At 35.2% G+C, this 19866-nt stretch overlaps 1 protein-coding gene across 3 annotated transcripts in view; it reads left to right on the top strand.

Moving 5' to 3' along the window:
- The window catches only part of PTPN4 (protein tyrosine phosphatase non-receptor type 4), a 217630-nt gene that overhangs the window by 50706 nt on the left and 147058 nt on the right, over positions 1-19866 (top strand). For all 3 annotated transcript variants that reach the window (XM_078146809.1, XM_020963090.2, XM_020963089.2), the window contains exon 2: positions 4918-5072. In XM_078146809.1, coding sequence (XP_078002935.1) covers positions 4935-5072 — 138 coding nt within the window. In that variant the 5' untranslated portion in view covers positions 4918-4934. The remainder of the gene's footprint in view (positions 1-4917; positions 5073-19866) is intronic.

Genomic DNA, 19866 nt, shown 5'->3' with positions numbered 1-19866 from the left:
CTTGATTTGTCTTCTTTATGTGCCCTCTTGATGTGAGATAATTTACCCCATACTTCCTTTTCTTCCCCCTCTCTCTCTGTACATTCCTCTTCCCTACACAAAAGAAGAATGGTCTTCTTTTGAGATCATCCTAACATAATAGAGTTACACCCAGGCCTTATAACTAATTAGATTCCATCTAAGAGCCTAACTGATGATAAAGTTGAGAGTCATCCAGAAAGCAGTGCAGAAGCATCTGGTGAACAGGAGTGTAGGTTATAATATGTGTGAAGGATGTACTGTACACAAGAAGAGTAAAGAATGTCAGAGAGGTGGGTGACTGAAAAACGAAATGGGCTAGTTATGTGCTGAAAACAAGGGATACGTGATAAAAGGTCTTTTTGATATATTGGCATCCATGCATTTGTCCAGAATCGTAGGGGAAGATTGCTGGTATATAAGGAAGACATAAATCTAGTAGACACGGTCATTAAGAGTTTCCCACCATAGTAGTTCAAATATACACATGTATATATGTGTGTGTGTTGATGTATATTAAATATGTATGTAGATAGATTGATAGATTGGTGGCACTAAGATTTGCAGAGCACTTTACATTCAGAATGGATTGGAATCTGCATCAATAGTTATACCAAACTCCTGAATGATTGTGGATCTAATTTATAGAGATTCTATAATGTTCTAATTCAATTAACATATTTTTGTTTTGCAAACAATAACATCTGGAGAGTTCACCATCTGGACTCTGTGCTGGAGTCTTCCATAATGAGGGCAAACATTTGATGAACATCATCTGCCTTCCTGTTTTATGCTTCATTTTATACTGACAATCACAGTTGGTTAACAGTGATCGAAAATCAGGGTGGCTCAGTGGATAGAATGCTGAGCCTTGAAGACCTGAGTTCAAAATCCGGCCTCAGATACTCATTAGATGTGTGACGCTGGCAAGCCACTTAACCTCTGTTTGCCTTAATACACTGGAGAAGGAAATGGCAAGCCAGTCCAGTATCTTTGCCAAGAAAACTCCAGGACAGTATGGGGTCTTGAAGAATTGGACACAACTGAACAACTGAGCAACAATAACATACCTTTCAGTCAGTGATTTTGCTGTTATGGAGAATTATTTATGAAAGGGTACCTATTCCCATCTTTTGCCAGCATTAGTGATGTCCTTGATTTGTGCTCTTTATTCTCTTAAATTTGTAGGTGGGAAAATGTAGGCATATGAGTTATATTTATTTTTTGATTGTCTTCTTTTAAGAAAATAATAAAGTTATGACATTTCAGTCACTTGTCTTATTTACAAGTCTCTCTAGGAATCTTCTCAATTAAATACCTTAAATCTCTCAACATCATCAAAAATGCATTGCCTTCGATACAGACCTCCTTTATATGTACCTGATCTAAATTAGTTGTACTTTCCATTCCTTTTGTAACTTTTCTACTTCCTCATGTAGTATATCAGGGACAGTAATGTTGAATCCAAAAGTGGCAGCTCTGTTGTCACTGATGAAGTTGAAGTGTTATAAAAGTCTTCATAGATTTTTTTCCCACTTATTGGAAACTATGTTATTATGTCATGTTTCCAGTTGCATTCCTACATTCTCTTGGGACCATTTGCCTTAATTGGGTCTCTTGTATCAAACTTTTTATAATAATAGTTTACTTCCTTTCTACTGCTTTAGTTTATCATTATTGATATCTCTTGTTTATGTCATCTTGATTTTCCACTGTCTCCTCTTTTTTCTACCTAAAGAAATGAATTTTTAAAAAGAGAAAAAAGCTTAGGAGAACTAACCAACATATGAACCTGAGTCCAACCGAATATGTAACTTTTTATCCCTGTAGTCTTCCACAAGCAAAGAGGTTTTCCACTGCTTCTTCATGCTTCTTGCCTGCACACAGTCATCCAGGAGGTTAAGCATTCTTGGGCTAAAGTGATTGGTAGGCACTTTTCATCTTATTGTCATGGCTGACTTATACTAATTAAATTTCCATAAGAAATCAGTTAAACTTCTTTCTCAGTGTCCTTTGTTGGGTCATCATCATGTCACATTCCCTAATTTTGAGTGTATGTATCAGGGCTCTGTTTTCAGCCCTTTAATTTCTTTTTCTATGTTCTCTCAGTGATCTCAGCTCACACAGGTTTAATTATCATGTTGAAGTAGACTGCTTTCAAATCTGTAATGTTCATCTCTAATTTTCTCTTTTGAATTTACTCCCATTGTCACAAATTACCCTTTGGAGCATTTGAAGTGGATATCCCACTGATATCCGAATCTCACTGTGACCAAAACAGAACTCTTCATTCTCTTCCAAACTTTTCCTTTCTGTTGAGGTATCAACCTCTTTATTCAGCCAGTTCCCAATCTTGGTGTCATATTCAGCTTTCCACTCTTACTAAACCCACATATCCACTAAGTTGCCAAATTTTGTCAGTTTTGCCTGCAATGCATCCCATTCTTATCTTAGCCTCTCAAAAACCTTATCTTCTTCAAGACTTAGCTTGCCTGACACCTCTTCCATGAAATCTTCCATAACATTGTCCAGTTGTTAGTATTCTCTTCCTTTTCAGACACTTTGTATTGTACTTACCTACATATATTGCATTGTATGCAAGGGGAGGGAATGACAAATTTCTAATATCATTATCAGTTGCTGTTAGGCATTATAGTTACTTGTGTTGATATCTAGTTTCCTTACTAAACTGTAAGCATTGTGAGGGCAGGGATTGTGTCTTACTAAATTTAGTTTATTACCCAGTACCTATCACAGTCCTTTGCACCATGTGGGTGTTTAATAAGTATTTGTTGCATTTTATGTGTGCCATTTCCTTTGTCATAATTTTTTTAAGGAGGATAAGATGATATTTTTTCATGTAAACTTGGAGAGATCCTTGGCTTTTTACTGTCTTTCACCCATATATTACTTTCAGAGTTTTTTTAATTCTCCCTCCATAACCTTTCTTAAATTTGTCTACTTCTCTCCACTCATACCACCCTAATTCAGGAACTTACCACCTTTTGCTTGGGCAGTTGCAGTAGTGTTCTAATTGTTTTCTGTGTCTTTAGTCTTGCCTCCTTCCAGTCCATAACCCACAGAGCTGCCAAAATCATATTCTTAAAAACAGATTTCTGAGAATGTCATTCCCTACTCAGTAAACTCCAGTAACTCCCTATCCATGTAGGAGATCAAACACAAACTTAGCTGTTTGTCATTTAAAGTCTTCATAACCTGGTTCCAACCTCTCTTTCCAGACTTAATATGCATTATTCTCCTTCACACTCAATGGTCCAGTTAAACTAGCCTCCTTGTTCCTAGTATAAGACACTGCCTTTTTTTTTTTTTCCTGCTCCTTTGCATTGACTCTCTTCTGTGCCTGGATTGCATTGACTGCTCGCACTGAGGTAGAATCCCAGGTTTCCTTCAGAGCTCAGTTCATTTAGTACCTTATTCATGTGATGGTAAAGGCCTTTCTCCAAATTGCTTTCTATTTATTTTGTGTGAAAGCGCACACGCACGTATGTGCATGCACTCACTCTCTCTCTCTCTCTAATAGAATCATATGTTAGAGATGTTTGGGACCTCTCAGGCCATTCAGTCCAATTCCCTCATTTTACAGTTTAGGAAATTAAGGCCCACAGTGTGACTTGCCTCAGGTCATTCAGGTAATAAATGGCAGAACTTGGATTTGAACCCAGGTCTTGTAACTTCAAATCCTATGTACTTTCTTTCTACCTTACCATGTTTCTTGCATATGTTGTTTTCTGTAGTAGAGTAACAGTGCCTTGATGGCAGGAACTGTTTAATTTTTGTCTTTGTATCCCTAACACCTACCTTGTTAAGTACATAGTAAGTACTTAATAAATGCTTGTTGATTGACTGATGGACTATTTTCATTTTTGTCTTCATATCTCTATAACCTACCACAGTGGTTTGTGCATAGTGGGCCCTCAATATTTATTTAAATTAATTGCATTTCTGTAATACTTTTAATTTTTTTTCAAAAACTATGTGATATAATGTTTTCCCCCAAGTGATTCTTTGTGGAGTTAGGACAGGTATTTTCTCTCTGTAGGGCAGCTTTTAAATGGGCTGTCTAATTTCTCTTTTGTGATGAAGCTATTTAGCTTGTCCATTTCTCGTTTTGTTTATTGCAGTATTTTATACTTTTTTTTAAGGTAATCGTTTCTTTTAGTTTTCTAGATTTATTAGTGAGAAGCTATATATAGTAATTTCTGAACATTTTCTTGATTTCTTTTGCCCTTGTTATGATATCTCAATTTTAATTGTTGAATTGGTTGTGTAGGACAAATAATAGACTGTTTCAAGATATAAACACTCAAACAGCAAAAAGGTATAACTGTGTGAGATAGAGATGAGACCTCTTACCCTGTCAAATGTTCTACTGGAATATGATGATTATTGTAAAAAATGAAAGAAAAAAAGCAGTTTTAAAAATCTTACCTGAAAATTATTGTCAGACTGGGATTCTGTTTGCTTTTTAAATAAGTAGTCCTTACTTTTTTTTCTGTTATTGACCCTATAGACCATTTCTCAGACTACTGTTTTTGAAGTCATAAATAATACACATAGAATTGCAAAGGAAACTAATTTACACTGAAATAGTTCTCAAAATAAAAACAAATTCACAAACCCTTAAATTAAAAGTTAATGAAATTATAGATAAAATTTTTCTCCCGTCCAAATTTACAGACCCTCCCCCAAAAAAAAATCTGTCCATAGAACCCTTACAGTGTCTTGTCTACTTAAAAATTGTTTAAAATAAAATGTAGCCAAATATTATTTGCCCTTCTTTTATTTTCTTAGAATTTGTTAAGGTAAAATTTAACACATCTTTCAAGGGTCATGTTGTATCTTTCTTTACTGTACTGTCTTTTTTTCTTATTTGTAAAGACCCTGTGTGGACAGTAATGACCGCACGCTTCCGATTGCCAGCTGGCAGAACTTACAATGTACGAGCATCCGAGCTGGCACGAGACAGGCAACACACAGAGGTGGTCTGCAATATCCTTCTCTTGGATAACACTGTACAAGCTTTCAAAGTCAATGTAAGTATCACATATACAAACGTTATTGCTTTTTTGTTTACTAGTATAAATTTATGTGTGTGTTTAACCTGGCATAATTGAGGGAAAAGCCAGTCTGAATTCAGGGAAAAATATTACTCTTTTAAACAAAGAAAATATAATTAAAATTTTAGAAACAAAGATCAGTCTTAATACCCACATGCTACTGGTGGTGTTGTATAGCTGTAGTTGTGGAACGTTATAGCATTAAAATAATTAAAAATTAACATCTTCAATTCTTAGTAAAAGCATCATTTACACAAGTTTGTCTAATTTATAGACTAATTCCTCAGCAGGCAGTGAGGAAATACATGAGTAAACTGCAACAGGTAATAAGTAATGATTTGCAAAGAAATACCGAAATAATGGATGAAAAGAAATGTACAGTTACAAAAGAAGAAGGGCTGGTCAAGTGATAGAAGATTGAAAAGGGAAAGGTCACCAGGTTACTTTATTGGTATTCTCTTATTCTCAAAAACAAACAAACAAACAAACCCAACAACAATAAAGAAAATCTTGGACACATGGGGGGTGATGAACTTTTGTGAAGGCATGAACAGGAAGCCTATAGGACAGGCTTGTATGGGTTGTAGTTGGCATCATTGGCAGGAGCATTCACAATGATGAGATAATATATTTGAGTAGTTTTACTCTCAAGTATGTATATTGATTCAAACTACTCAGACAAGTATATTATCCCATCGGAGAGCCTCAGAAGACTGGATTTAAGAATAGTTTAGCAATGATTTGGAATTAATCTATCTCGTGTGTGTGTGTGTATGTGTGTGTGTGTGTGTGTGTGTGTGTGTGTGTGTGTGTATGCATGCATATATATATATTCTTCTAAAATGAATTGAAAGTTCTTGAAAACAGTTCTCAAAAATGTTCCAAGCCTATTGCTATTTTATTAATATGTTTAATGACAGGCAAAAAAGCCTAGCCCTTATATGAATTACTTATTTGTTAACCAAAATTTTTGAGTGTCTAGAATGTGTTGCATATCTCACCATATGCCAGGTTCTCTGGTGGGATAGAAAGAAATATAACAAAATAGCTTTGATCTTTTTTATAATAGAAAACAACTTTTGTAAAACAGAAAAGTACTTTATAAACCGCAGATTACTATATGTCAACCATTTTTATTAATAACTTTGATTTCATAACTTTCAGAGCACTATTTACTAAAACCGTTCTTGACTGTTGCATCTTGAAAGCACCTTTGTACTGTGTTGAAAAATTTCATAGTGAATTTTTTTCTGGGAGGTCTGTTAACATTATTAGTATCCAGTATTTGCTTTGCCCATCCCCCAGGTAAGTATCTATTCTGAAGCAAAGAATCTGAGATATAGGATTATTATGATTAAGAAATCATCGAATGGGAAAAACCAAAACCCAGCTTGAGATCTCCACATGAATTTCTGTAACTTAAAATTGTTTTCTAACACACACAAATAGAATAGCCAAAAGGACATCAAAAAGGGAAAAATACTGTATAATATGATGAAACTTTCTAGCCCCTTGGAGTAGAATATGATAGTAGGATTGCACTTTTTTAATTTGGTCAAATTAACTTTTAGTTTCTCAAGAGCAGAAAAAATAATTCACACTTATACAGCATTTTAGGATTTAACAGATGATTTTTGTTACCAGAAATTATTTTGCATTTCCACCATCTAATCCACCAGGTATGTCACTGACAGAAGAAGAGTAAGAAAGACTAAACTAAAACTGGTATCTGTGGAGTTCTTTATAACTTGGACCTTTAAGCATTTCTGATAACTGTACTGTTGTGAAGAAGATCTAGTTAGTCAGTAAGCATTTATTAAGCACCTGCTCTATGCCAGTCACTGTACTGAGCACCAAGGATACAAAGAAAGGCAAAAGACAGCACCATCTCTCAAGTAGTGTAATTAGGGAAACAACATGTAAACAACTATGTACCTATAAGGTATATACAGGGTAAGGTGGAGATAATCTTGAAGGGAAAGCACAAGGTTTAGGAGGACTGGAAAAGGCTTCTTGTAGCCTGGTGGGGTAGGAAAAAGATGAGAAGGAACATGTGTGCTATGCATAATATGTATTAACAGCCTTTAAAATGTATTTAAAATACAAATTTGTCAAAGAGACATCTGTGAAAAGTTAAGCTTAATTCCATAAAACAGTTGTGAATTATGCATTTGTATCTGTTGTGTACTTTTGCAATATTTAAAAATTTCTTGCATTGTTATTCCCAAACTTTGAGGCTATAAATTATACATATTTAACCTTTAAAATAATGTCTAACTTTCTTATGGTGGTTTTTGTAACAATTTTAATTATGCGGTCTTAACATTTATGTGCCTCTTTAAGTTTGTTTCTTCGTTTTTAAAATGAGGTTAGATTAGGCGACCTCTTAGCTCTGAACTTTCTGGGCCGTTAATAAGAATTTTTCCTAGTTTTTCTATCAGTTGAATAAATTTACTTTCAGTTTAATTTGATAGTCTGTGTTCCTTAATATAAATATTTTCTAATTACATTTGGGGTATTGGACCCAGCCCTCAGGATGTTAATGTTTGTTTGCTTGAAAAGCATCTTAATCTCTAGCACACATCAGTCTGTTCATTTCTGCTTTCTAAATTAAGGTTAGAAAAATATGATCTTTAAACAGACTCATGATTTTAAATGGGAAAGAATTTAGAAATAATTTGGTCTAACTTCCTTATTTTATAGATAAGAACAAAAGGACACACACTGAGAAGTACTTTGCCTCTTTTCCGTTTATGTTATTGTATTTGGGCAGTATGTACATTGTAGCAATCTAGTGTTGAAAAAAGTCAGATTAAGACTTTAATCTCAAAGAAAAGAAAGAATGGTATGATGAAAGTATTTATGATAATTTATAGGCTCTTTAGGTAGATAAGGCTGATAACATTTATAGCAATACATTATTGCCCAGGAATTCTTGCTTGAAAAACTGCCTGAAGAACGATGGTCAGAGGCTTGCAGTGTTTTACAGGAGGCAATGACAAAAAACATTCCAAAGAAAAAGAAGAGCAAGAAAGCAAAATGACTGTCTGATGAGGCTTTATAAATAGCTGACAAGAGAAGGCCAGGGAAAGGAAAAAGGGAAAGCTGTATCCTACTGAATGCAGAATTCCAGAGAATGGCAAGGAGATAAGAAAGTCTTCTTAAAAGAGCAGTGCGAAGAAATAGAAGAATAGAATGAGAAAGACAAGAGATCTCTTCAAGGAAGTTAGTGATATCTAGGGAAGGTTTCGTGCAAAAAATGGGCATGATAAAAGACAAAAATGAAGGGATTTAACAGAAGCTGAAGAAATTAAGAAGAGGTGGCTAGAATACACCCCCCAAAAAAAATCTGTACTGGAGAGATCTTAGCATCACTGATAATCATGATGGTGTGTTACTGATTTAGAGCTAGACGCCCTGGAGAATGAAGTCAAGTAGACCTTAGGAAGCTTTGCTAACAATAAGGTTAGTGGAAGTGATGGAATTATAGCTGAACTATTTAAAACCCTAAAAGACAATGCTGTTGAAGTGTTGTGCTCAATATGCCAGTAAATTTGGAAAACACAACAGCCACTAGATTGGAAAAGATCAGTTTGTGTGCCGCTTCTAAAGAAGAACAATGCCAAGGAATGGTCAAATTACCAAAGAATTGCTCTCATTTCACACACCAGCAAGGTTGTGTTTAAGATTCTGCAAGCTAGGCTTTGGCAATATGTGAACCGAGAATTACCAAAAGAGTTTTGGTTTTCAAAGAGGCAGAGGAACTAGAGACCAAATGGTCGTTTGCTGGATTATGGAGAAAGCAAGGGAGTTCCAGAAAAATATCTGCTTCTGCATTGAGTACTAAAGCCTTTAGCTGTGTGGATCACAACAAAATGTGGCAAGTCCTCAAAGGTATGGGAGTACTTGTCTTATTTGTCATCTTACTTATCTCTTGAGGAACCTGTATGCAGGTCAAGAAGCAGCAATTAGAATTGAACATGGAACAACTGATTGGTTTAAAATTGGCAAAGGAGTATGATAAGGGTATATATTGTCCCATTATTAATTTAATTTATATGCCAAGTACATCATGTGAAATGCCAGGCTAGATGAATTAAAAGCTGGTATTAAGGTAGCTGGGAGAAATATCAGCAATCTCAGATATGCAGATGATACCACTCTGATGCCAGAAAGTAAAGAAGAATCAAGAAGCCTCTTGATGAAGGTGAAAGAAGAAGCTTAATATAAAAAAAACCTAAGATCTTGGCAACTAGTCCCATCACTTCCTGGCAAATAGAGGGAGAAGAAATGGAAGCAGTGTCAGATTTTCTACTCTTGGGCTTAAAGATTACTGCAGATGGCAACTGCAGCCAGAAAATTAAAGGACACTTGTTCCTTGAAAGAAAAACTTGCAAATTTGGACAGCTTACTGAAAAAAACATCGCCTTGCAACAAAGGTCCATATAGTCAGAGCTATGGTTTTTCCAGTAACAATGTAAGAGTTGAACTATAAGGAAAGCTGAGCAACGCAAATTGATGCTTTTGAATTTGATGCTGGAGAAGACTCTTGAGAATCCCTTGGACAACAAGGAGATCAAATCGGTTAATACTTAAAGAAATTAATTCAGGCTATTTACTGGAAGATCAAATACTGAACTTAAAGTTAAAATACTTTGGCCACAAAATGAGAAGACAGGTCTCATTGGAAAAGACCCTGGTGTTGGGAAAGATTGAAGGCAAAAGGAAAAGGGGGCAGCAGAGGATGAGGTAGATTGAATACATAACAGAAAAAACAAATTTGAACCTAGACAGACTGAGAGAGAGTGGAGGATGGAAGGGCCTGAGATGGTGTGTTTCATGGGGTCTTGAAGAGTCTGGCATGACTGAACAAAAACAATAACAATTCTTACCTGAATTGATAATACTTTGTAATCTACCGAAGGATGGATGTCTAGGTAACTTGTCAGTAAAGAAAATTTCTATAAATTTCAAATTAATTATCTCCTACTTTAAATAAAGGATGACAGCTTTGCAACTAACTACCTATTTTTACTACCCTCTACTTTTAACATGACTAGTTTGTCTCCAGGCTCTGTAGCCTTGAGACAACTTTTGGGAGAAATATTAGGCTTTACATTTCATTTGCTCAATGTAGGGAACTACTAGTCTGGAATTTCCTTTTCCTGTTACAAATTAATTTACAATTCATCTATAATATACAACTTGTCTTTGGAAGTAACTTGCTTATCGTCATATAGTGAATTAACGAATGTTAATTCTATGAGTTTGTAGGATTTTTCTTTTAAAATGAAAAAGAATTGCTCAAGTTCTTCCTACCTGTTTTAATTCCTATATTTGGTAGTGTAAGTCTGTCCAAATGGTTTTGTGTTAAATCAGTATCTACTTTGGACAAAAAAAGGAGACAGTGCAGACACAAAACTTAAGTATTCAGATGAAATTGGACAGTTGAATGTGTGGGATGAGGGAAATTGATTAGGTATGTGGTACTTTTGAGAGAAATTGGGAAGAAAGAAGGGTTTGGGATGAAAAATAACGTTTAGAACATGTTGAGAGTGAGATATATCTGGGATATCCAGTTTGAAATGTCCAGTGTGCACAATATCTGTGTGTGTGTGTGTGTGTGTGTGTGTGTGTTGATTTTTTGAGTTCATCTGCATGACAATGATAGTTAATTGCATAAGCCCTGATGAGATTAATGAGAGTGTGGAGTGAGAAGAGAAGAGGGCATAGGACAGAACCTTGGGGGAGGGGGCCAACACCTGCAGCTGCAAGTTGGGGTGATGAATCAGTAAAGGAGATAGAGAAAGAGCAGTTAGATAGGTAGAAAAGAGAAGTGTGTTAGCTCAGAGAGAAGATAGAATCCAGGGGGAGAGAGTGTTAGTGGTGTCAAATGTAGAGCAAATAGGTCAAGATAAAAGACCATCAAATATGGCAGTTAAATCATTGGTAACTTCACTTGAATAATGAGGTCAGAAGCCAGATTACAGAAGGACAGGATTGTGAGAGAAGAGGAAATAGAGACAGCAAGTATAGAGAGCTTTTTCAAGGGAATTTGGCTGAGAAAGAAAGGAGAGAAATAGAACAGTACCTCAAGAAGATGAGTAGGATTTAGTGAAAGTTTTTTGAGGGTATAAGGGAGACTTGGGCATGTTGGAAACAGGAAGGGAAGAAACCAGTAGATAAAGATTAAAGATTAGATGGAGTTGGGGCTAGGTAGATGGTTAAGGTGTCAGTCTGTTGGAGAGGAATGGAGGAGTGTACATGTTGAGCTTGGTAAAAAGGACTACTTTTGTCAAGTTACTAGACAACAAATAAATATATACAAATAAGATCTATACAGGATAATTAGGTAACAATTAACAGAGGGCACTAGAATTAAGAGGGGTTGGGTGAAGCTTTCTGTAAGAGATGAGATTTGGGGGGAGTGTAGATACCAGATGTGTGATTTCAGTTATAGAGGGAAATAAGGAGCTTCCACATGAGGAAGTTCTGCTACTAATGTAGAACAGCTAGTTTCCCTCTCTGTAACTTACAGTCGTAGAGAGTTGTCTACAGCATAAAAGGCTCAATCTCAAATTTAAAAAGGTTAGATCTTATTGGGGCAGCTAGATAGCACAGTGGATAGACTGCAGATCCTGGAGTCAGGAGGACCTGAGTTTAAATCCATCCTGAGATGCTTATTAGCTGTGTGATTCTGGTCAAGTCACTTAACCTTGTTTGCCTCAGTTTCCTCATCCGTAAAATGAGCTGGAGAAGGAAATGGCAAGCCACTCCAGTATCTTTGCCAAGAAAACCCCAGATGGGGTCAAAAAGAGTCAGATATGACTGAAACAATTGAATAGGAACCACATATTAACAGATGTAACATTTTGGTATTGTTATTTATTGTATTATTATTATATAACAAAAATTTAGTGAGAATGGCATTGTTTTATGTATTTTTGCATATCTTTAGTGTCTGGTTTAGTACAAAACAACTAGATTATCTTATGTCCTGCATTCAGTCTATTTTGCATGTTATTTTGGTTGAAGTATATGAAGAAAATCTGGTCTTACACAAATATGTAGCTGGAAAAGGGAGGAGTTTTTAAATTGTCAAATGTCTTAGTATTTATAAAAATAGTTTTGACCTTGCTGTCCCTAAAAGGGTCTCAGGGACCCCTAGAAATCTTTTGACCATACTTTGAGAACTCCTTTACTAGGCCATTCTCTGTCTCTCCTACTTACCTACTTACTAGGTTGCTAAATGTTTTTCTGCACCACCACCATACAGATGATATAAGCTGTCCTGTACTGAGAATTACAAGTTGTTGACCTGATTCTGGTCACATGGGTAGTCAGTACTGGAATAAGGACTCTGAAAGCTGAAGTTTTGTAACTACAAATTTAGTTTTTTTATTTTACACTACCTCTCATGTCTTGTGAAGTTCCCACTCCTGATGTATCTGTTTGCATGCATATGTATATATAATATGTGTGTGTATATATATATATGTATATATACACACACACACACACATACATACACACACACACACTCTCTTCTCTCTCTCACACGTGTTTATCTACATACACATTCACATATAAATACACAGGTAAACAGGAATAACTTTCAGTAGATAACTTTTAAAAAGTTAATTTCCTTCCCTTCTACCATCATTAATATAGTTTAAGCTTTCTGCATCTTATAGCTTTCCTGTTGCATGAAACCAATAGCCTGACCTTTCATGAGCATAAAATTCATTACAGTAAGAAATAAAATTCCTTAGACTTTTCAGCTTTAGAAGTATTCCATTCCTTCTCCTTCCACCACAACTTCCCCCCCATCAACTCAGGATTTGCTCAAAGAAAAGGAATATGATTATGATTCTTCCTTTTAATATTAGCTTACCGACACAGAATAAATAGCTGTTAAGTAGCTTATTGCTTTTTCAATTATGCCTCAATATATTTTTAATAGAATTTACAGTCTTTATTGGGGACAGAGATCACAATAGCATATGTTTTCAGAGTTCTTTAAAGAGTGCTTTCCTCCGAGCAACGTAATGAGACCAAAATTGTAAGTCTTTTCCTTATTTTGCAGAGATGGAAACTAAGTGAAGTTAGATGACTTACCCTCTTTCCCATGTCTTGTTAGTATCAGAGCTGGGACATGGACCCAGGTTAGCTTGTTCTACTCTGTCACAGTGTTCTCAGATCTCTTTCCATCATCAAATCTACATGCATACTTTACATGTTTTTAGCATGGTCTCTGCCTTCTAGGAGCTTACAGTCTAGATCAGGGGATAGAACAAACTTGAAGAGCTAAAGCAATAAAAGAGAAAATTAACCCTTAAAGATGTCTTGGTTAGCTGGTTGTCCTTTGTTCTTGAAGAGGACCAAAATGACATCACTATGCTAGAGTTATGTTTCAGTATGTCCGACTGTACTGATCAGACCTATACAAGCTTGGAATGCTCTTCCCCAGGTGGGCACAAGAGGAAAAAATTCCCTTTATTCAGGGGTGGTCAGGGAAGGTTTTATGTGGGTAACAACCTTGCTGCTTATCAGCCTAGCTCCTGAAGCATTTGTAAGGTTTGCAGAAGAAGTGGATGAGATTATTCCAAATTGATGAATAACAAGAGCAAAAGTTGGTAATGAACTTGGAATCAGGAACAGCTGAGGTAAAATCCAAGACTTCCTAGCTGTGTTACGCTGAGCAAGTTATTCACCCTCTTTTAGCCTGTTTTATCATTTGTAGAATGTGGATGATAATAGCACCTACCTCACAAGATTATGATGAAGATCAAATGTATGTAAAACAAATTTTAAGCCATAACATAAATGCTATAGCTCTTTATTATTATTATTATAGTAAATACTAAAGCTTTTCAGTTCCTTATTATCTTGCAGTGATTATTATCTATAGAGACTAGAAAGTCTATGACTGGAGCAAATAGCTGCACTGCAACTAGAAACTCTAAGATTAAAACAAGCGTTTGTTTATTCAACTAGGGGATATATGTAATATATAATATATACACACATATATTTATGTATGTGTCATAAACACTTCAAAAATTCTCAACATTGTTTACTTTTCTTTAGGGAGAGGATAGACAGAGAAGTGGAAGGAAAAGTAATATGCAGGAAGTACTGGAACACCTATGTGGTCTGTAAGAACCATGGGTGCCTCCCCAGAGTTTTCCCTGGGCTCTCCTGGACTGAAACATTCATTGCCATGCACAAAATGGCATTCAGAACTGAGGGACCCAGTCTTCATTGAACTTTGAAAGCTTTTATACAGAGAAGTAAGCCACTTAGACAGGAATTTGTGGTGGGGAAAAAGCAGAAATAAGGTGAGTGACTTTCATGCCATATATAAGAATATACTGTGGTAGGTAATATTTCAACAGTTTAATCTGTGTATTAGTCTTCTGAGTGAAGAACATTATGATCATTCTTCAACTTTGTGGCGTGATCATGAGGAATTAATTTTTGGTGTGTGAAGATGCTTGCTGTTTGGCTTGTGACCTCCTGAGCCAGTTATGGAACCATAAGATACTATGATCCTAAGGTAGGGACTGACCAGAGGGCTATACCTGGCATTCAATGCCTATAATTTGGCTTCAGCCTACTTTTCCAATTTTATCTGACAACTGTTACTTCGAACTAATAAGATTACTTAACGCCTTTTGTTCTTATCCTGCCCTGTACTGTCTTTGTGCCTTTACTCTGGCCTGGTACATAGTAGAGGTACATGGTAGTTGTTATTGTAGACATGGAGGATGTGCTTTCTTGAAAAGAAAGTGGGTGGGCCAGTAATGTAGCAATAATGAGAGGTAACAGATGAACATTCTCAGTGTGTTTTTGTTTCTCGTTCTGCTCTTGAGAAATGCTATTTAATTCCTGGTGGTTGGGTTTATCTGTCATAATGAAGAGAAACCATTTTCAGTGTTTTATTTATTGTGGTTTGTTGGATGACTTTCCTGGCAACCTAAGTAATGAACTAAAATCAGGACATATAAAATTTTACTTCTTTGGGTGAATGAGGTACTCTGACTCCAAAAATATTTATTAGTGCATCCAGGAATGAGGAGTGCAGAATTTACTTGCTAATAGGAGAGGAAGTTATTTTAGACACTTTAATGGAACTCTACCACATTAAATGAACAAATTAAAATCTTTTTTGTTTACGGAGACAGATGGATTTTAAATGTTAAGACTGTGAGCATGTATAAGATCTTAAAGTGAAAAATTGTTTTTGTTTTAGGTTTCTTTATTTTAATTTAGTTCAGTTTTGCCTATACCCACCCCTCCACAAATATGAAATTTTACCATCACCCACATTTAGTAAGTTTTCTTGTCCAGCTCACAACAGTTGCTCTGTACTATTTTGTTCATGGGACATAGTGAATGAGTGTGAGAATTATGCTATATTGAGATGATAATCCACTATGAGAACCATCATTTTATGCTGTAAACATATTTCGGGTAAACTTATGTATTTTATTGCCCAGAAGTATTGACTAGTCTATAAAACTTTCTGTTCTTGGTGTTGACCTGGATCTTGATAATGTTATTTTTGTTTGATTTTATTTTTTATTCTGGATTTAAATTTCATATACAAAATAGAACACAAAAAGAGGATTGTATATATAACTTTATACTGCTTGCTTTTAAAATATGTATTTTATGCACATATTTATACATGTATGTATAAAGCAAATTCAGCTTTCAAAAATATCTCACTTGTCTGTTTTTCTTAATGTACAACTGTGCACTTTTAAAAAATATTTCAATGGGGGGCAGCTAGATGGCGCAATGGTTAGAGCTCTGGACTTGGATTCAGGAGGACCTAAGTTCGAATATGCTCTCAGACACTTGACACTTACTAGCTGTGTGACCCTGGGCAAGTCACTTAACCCCATTGCCTAACCAAAACCAAAAAATTTCAATGGCCCTCCTCTTTTTTCTTTTTTTTTTTTTTTTGCATCACCACCTCCCATGCCCTTGTCCTCCCAAACCTTCCTCCTCAACAATTAAAAACCAAAAGAAAAAAAACTATTGTAACAAATAAGTATAATCAAGTAAAACCAATCTACACACTGGGAATGTCCACAGATGTATGTCAGCTTCCTCTCCATCAGTCTGTCACCCCCCTTTCAGGGATAACATGTTTCATCATAGGTCTTTGAGGGTCTTGGCCAATCACTACTTCTGTCAGAATCTGTGAGTCTATAAAAACTATTTTTCTTTAAAATGTTTTTTTCATTTTATAACCATTTCTCTTGATTGTGCTCATTTCAGTCTTCATCAGATTCCCAGGATTCTCTGAAATTTCTTTTCATCATTTCTGTTGACATAGTAATAATACCATTACATCCATATACTTCAATTTATTCAACCATCCTCCAGTTAGTGGCCACCCTATCAGTTTCTAGTTCTTTTCCCTTTTTCCCCTTTTAATCCCTGCTACATTTAGAATCAAGAAGTTTTTCTTTGGCTATTCAACTCCCTAGTGGTGTTTTACCTTAACCCTTCCCTCCCCATACCTTCTTGTATCACTGTTGAATTTGAGTTCTTTCTACAACTCTTTTTTGGGCATCATTATGGCATTTGACATTCTTTTTGATAATAAAAATAATAATATCCCGCATTCTTACTGAACTTTAGGATTTTCAAAGTACTTTACAAGTATTCTCACTTTATCTTCCCAGTAGCTTTTAGAGATAGATGCTGTTATTATCCCCATTTTACAGGTGAAGAAACTGAGGCAGATGAGGAAACAGCCAAGTGACTTGCCCAGCTAATAAGTATCTGAGATACTTGCTTTGATAAGGGATTTGAACTCAGTTCCTCCTAATTCTAGATTCAGAGCCCTAAATATTGTTAAGCTGCCTCCAACAATGTAGACCCCAGCCCATACATGCCTGCCTATCCCATGCAGCTCCATGTCCTCCCAAAATTTTGTACAGAGAGTACATTTAATGCACTTAGGCCCTTTCTTGCTTTATAATTTTTTCTTGAAATAAAATCTGTTGTGAACATTTATCCAAATGTTGTATTCATACTTAAAACTTCATGAAAGGTTTAAAATTTAAGAATTCAAACTATAATATGTAAGAAATCATTTGCAAAAGTTTTACCTATATGGATAAGTGGCTGGGCTTCCTTTTACTTAAATTTGAACAGAATTCAACTATTTTATACTGAGATTGTATAGGAACAAGTGTTTAAAACTTTGATACTGTTTGAAATAAGAGTAAGGTATAATTTTAGTGACCTCATTGCTAGGTTCTAGTAGTCCATTAAAATACTACTATAACAAATATATACAGCAGAAGAAAACAAAGTAAACTCAGAACAAAAATCTTGTTTGTTTTCCAAATGCCCAGCAGGTTTGTCATTTGTATTGCCCCTACCAAACAGGAAATGGTATTGATGACATGTTATGGATTAAATAAATACTTGTTGTATCTGACTAAGTAGTGGATGATTTATAAATTCTGCTAGAAGAGAAGAAAGCTTTCAAAGTATGCTCTAGGTTTGATAAAAAAATATTATGTGATAGATAAAGTTTTAAATGGAGAAGATCTTAGGGAACTAGCCTCAATATTATTAAGGGCCTTATTTTAATAAAAGAGAAACTTATTTTTGTTATAAGACATTTGCTAATTTATTATTGAGCACCCATAAAACATGAAGTACTATTTTAAAACTTGTTAGTGATCCATTTTCAGAGTGTCAGTCTTCCTTCTGATGTGCATCTCAATAGAACTTAAATTTACAGATTATTGGTGTATTTTAGATAGGCTTTTATTTGGTAAGAAAAGTTATATAGAGCAATCACAAGAAGAATCATAATCTGAGCACTTTTGTTGTTGTTCAGTCGTTTAGTTGTGTCTGACTCTTCATGACCCCATTGTCTTAATAAGTACTATTTGGTTGGTATCAAATTAGATACAAATTCCTGCATTCACATGAACAGAAATGGCAGTAGGCCAGGAAAGACAATTATTTAGGGATACAGGAGAGGAGAAAGTCAGAGGAACCTTATAAAGTTTCCAAACACAAATTATTTGACATTTTTTTTAAAAAAATCTAAAATGTAATTTGTATTAGTTATTATTCATTGTAAGGAGTTAAGTTACTTTGTGTAGAATTTGGGATTGGAAATATGCTTATGAGCTTTTGTTTTGTAATACTTGGCAGTTAGATTGGTGTGTAGAAGGTAGTTTTCCCATTCTGGTATTTCTGGTTTATACACTTTGAAATTATATTATGGCCAAAATTACTTGCTATTTTAGTGAATTAAAAGTTTCTTTTTATCTTGCTTTACTTACTTTTATGCATACAAAAAAGCTGTAGAGTTTATCTCAACGATTTTGTTTTCTGAATCCCTGAAAGTAACTCTGGGTCAGATGTACATGTATTTAAACACTTGGAAGAGTTGTATTTTTTTTATTTTAGTTTTTTATTAAACATTCATTTTTAAAACTTTCAGTTCCAAATTCTTTCTGTCCCCTCAGCCCTTCCCCACCCAATGAGAAGGTAAGCAACATGATACCCATTTGGATACGTGTAAGAACATGCAAAATATATTTCTGTATTGGCTTTGTTAACCCTCAAAAAGCAAGAAAAATTTAAGAAGTGGAAAGAAATGCTTCATTCTGGACTTAGAATTCATTATTTGGAGGTGAATAGCATTTTTCATCATGAGTTCTTTGGAATTGTCATGGATTGGGGCAGCTAGGTGGCACAGTGGATAGAGCACTGGCCCTGAAGTCAGGAGGACCTGAGTTCAAATCCAACCTCAGACACTTGACACTTAACTAGCTGTGTGACCCTGGGCAAGTCACTTAACCCCATTGCCTAGGCAGAAAAAAAAAAGAATTGTCATGGATTATTGATCAGAGTAGCTAAGTCTTTCGTATGATCATCATTAAAATGTTGTTACTATATACAGTATTTTCTTGGTTATGCTCATTTTACTTTATATCAGCTCATGTAAGTCTTTCCAGGTTTTTCTGAAACCAATCCTCTGGTCATTTTTTATAGCCCAGCAATACTCTATCACAATCCTATACCACAACTTGTTTAGTCATTCCCCAAATGATGGGCATCTCCTTAATTTCCAATTCTTTGTCACCGCAAAAAGGGTTGCTATAAATATTTTTGTACATATAGGTCCTTTTCCCTTTTTCTTTGATCTCTTTAGGGTGTACACTTAGTCGTGATATTACTAGGTCAAAGGGCATGCACGCTTTGATACCCCTTTCGGCTTAGTTCCGCATTATTTTACAGAATGGTTGAGAACTCCACCTGCATTGCATTAATGTACTCATTTACCCATATTATTTCTAGCATTTGTTATTTCTTTTCTGTCATGTTACCAAATCTGATGGGTGTGAGGTGGTACCTCAGAATTGTTTTAATTTGTATTTTCTCTAATTATTAGTGATTTAGAGCATTTTTTCATGTAACTATTGATAACTTTGATATCTTTTTCTGAAAGCTGCCTATTTGTATCCTTTTTCCATTCATCAGTTGGGGAGTGGCTCTTATTTTTAAAAATTTGTGTCATTGTCCTTTATATTTGAGAAGTGAGGTATTTATTAGAGAAACTTTTGGTAGAAATTCCTCCCCCTCCCTTACAGTTTACTGCTTTCCTTGAAATTTTGACTATATAAATTTTGTTTATGTAAAACTTTTTAAATTTCACATAATCAGAATTACCCATTTATCTCCCATGGTCCTGATTATCTCTTGTTTGGTCATAAACTCT

Source organism: Phascolarctos cinereus, unplaced genomic scaffold (genome assembly GCF_003287225.1).
Source record: "Phascolarctos cinereus isolate Bilbo 61053 unplaced genomic scaffold, phaCin_HiC Scaffold_726;HRSCAF=1367, whole genome shotgun sequence".
Lineage (NCBI taxonomy): Eukaryota > Metazoa > Chordata > Mammalia > Diprotodontia > Phascolarctidae > Phascolarctos > Phascolarctos cinereus.
This window is presented reverse-complemented; position numbering and strand designations above follow the sequence as displayed.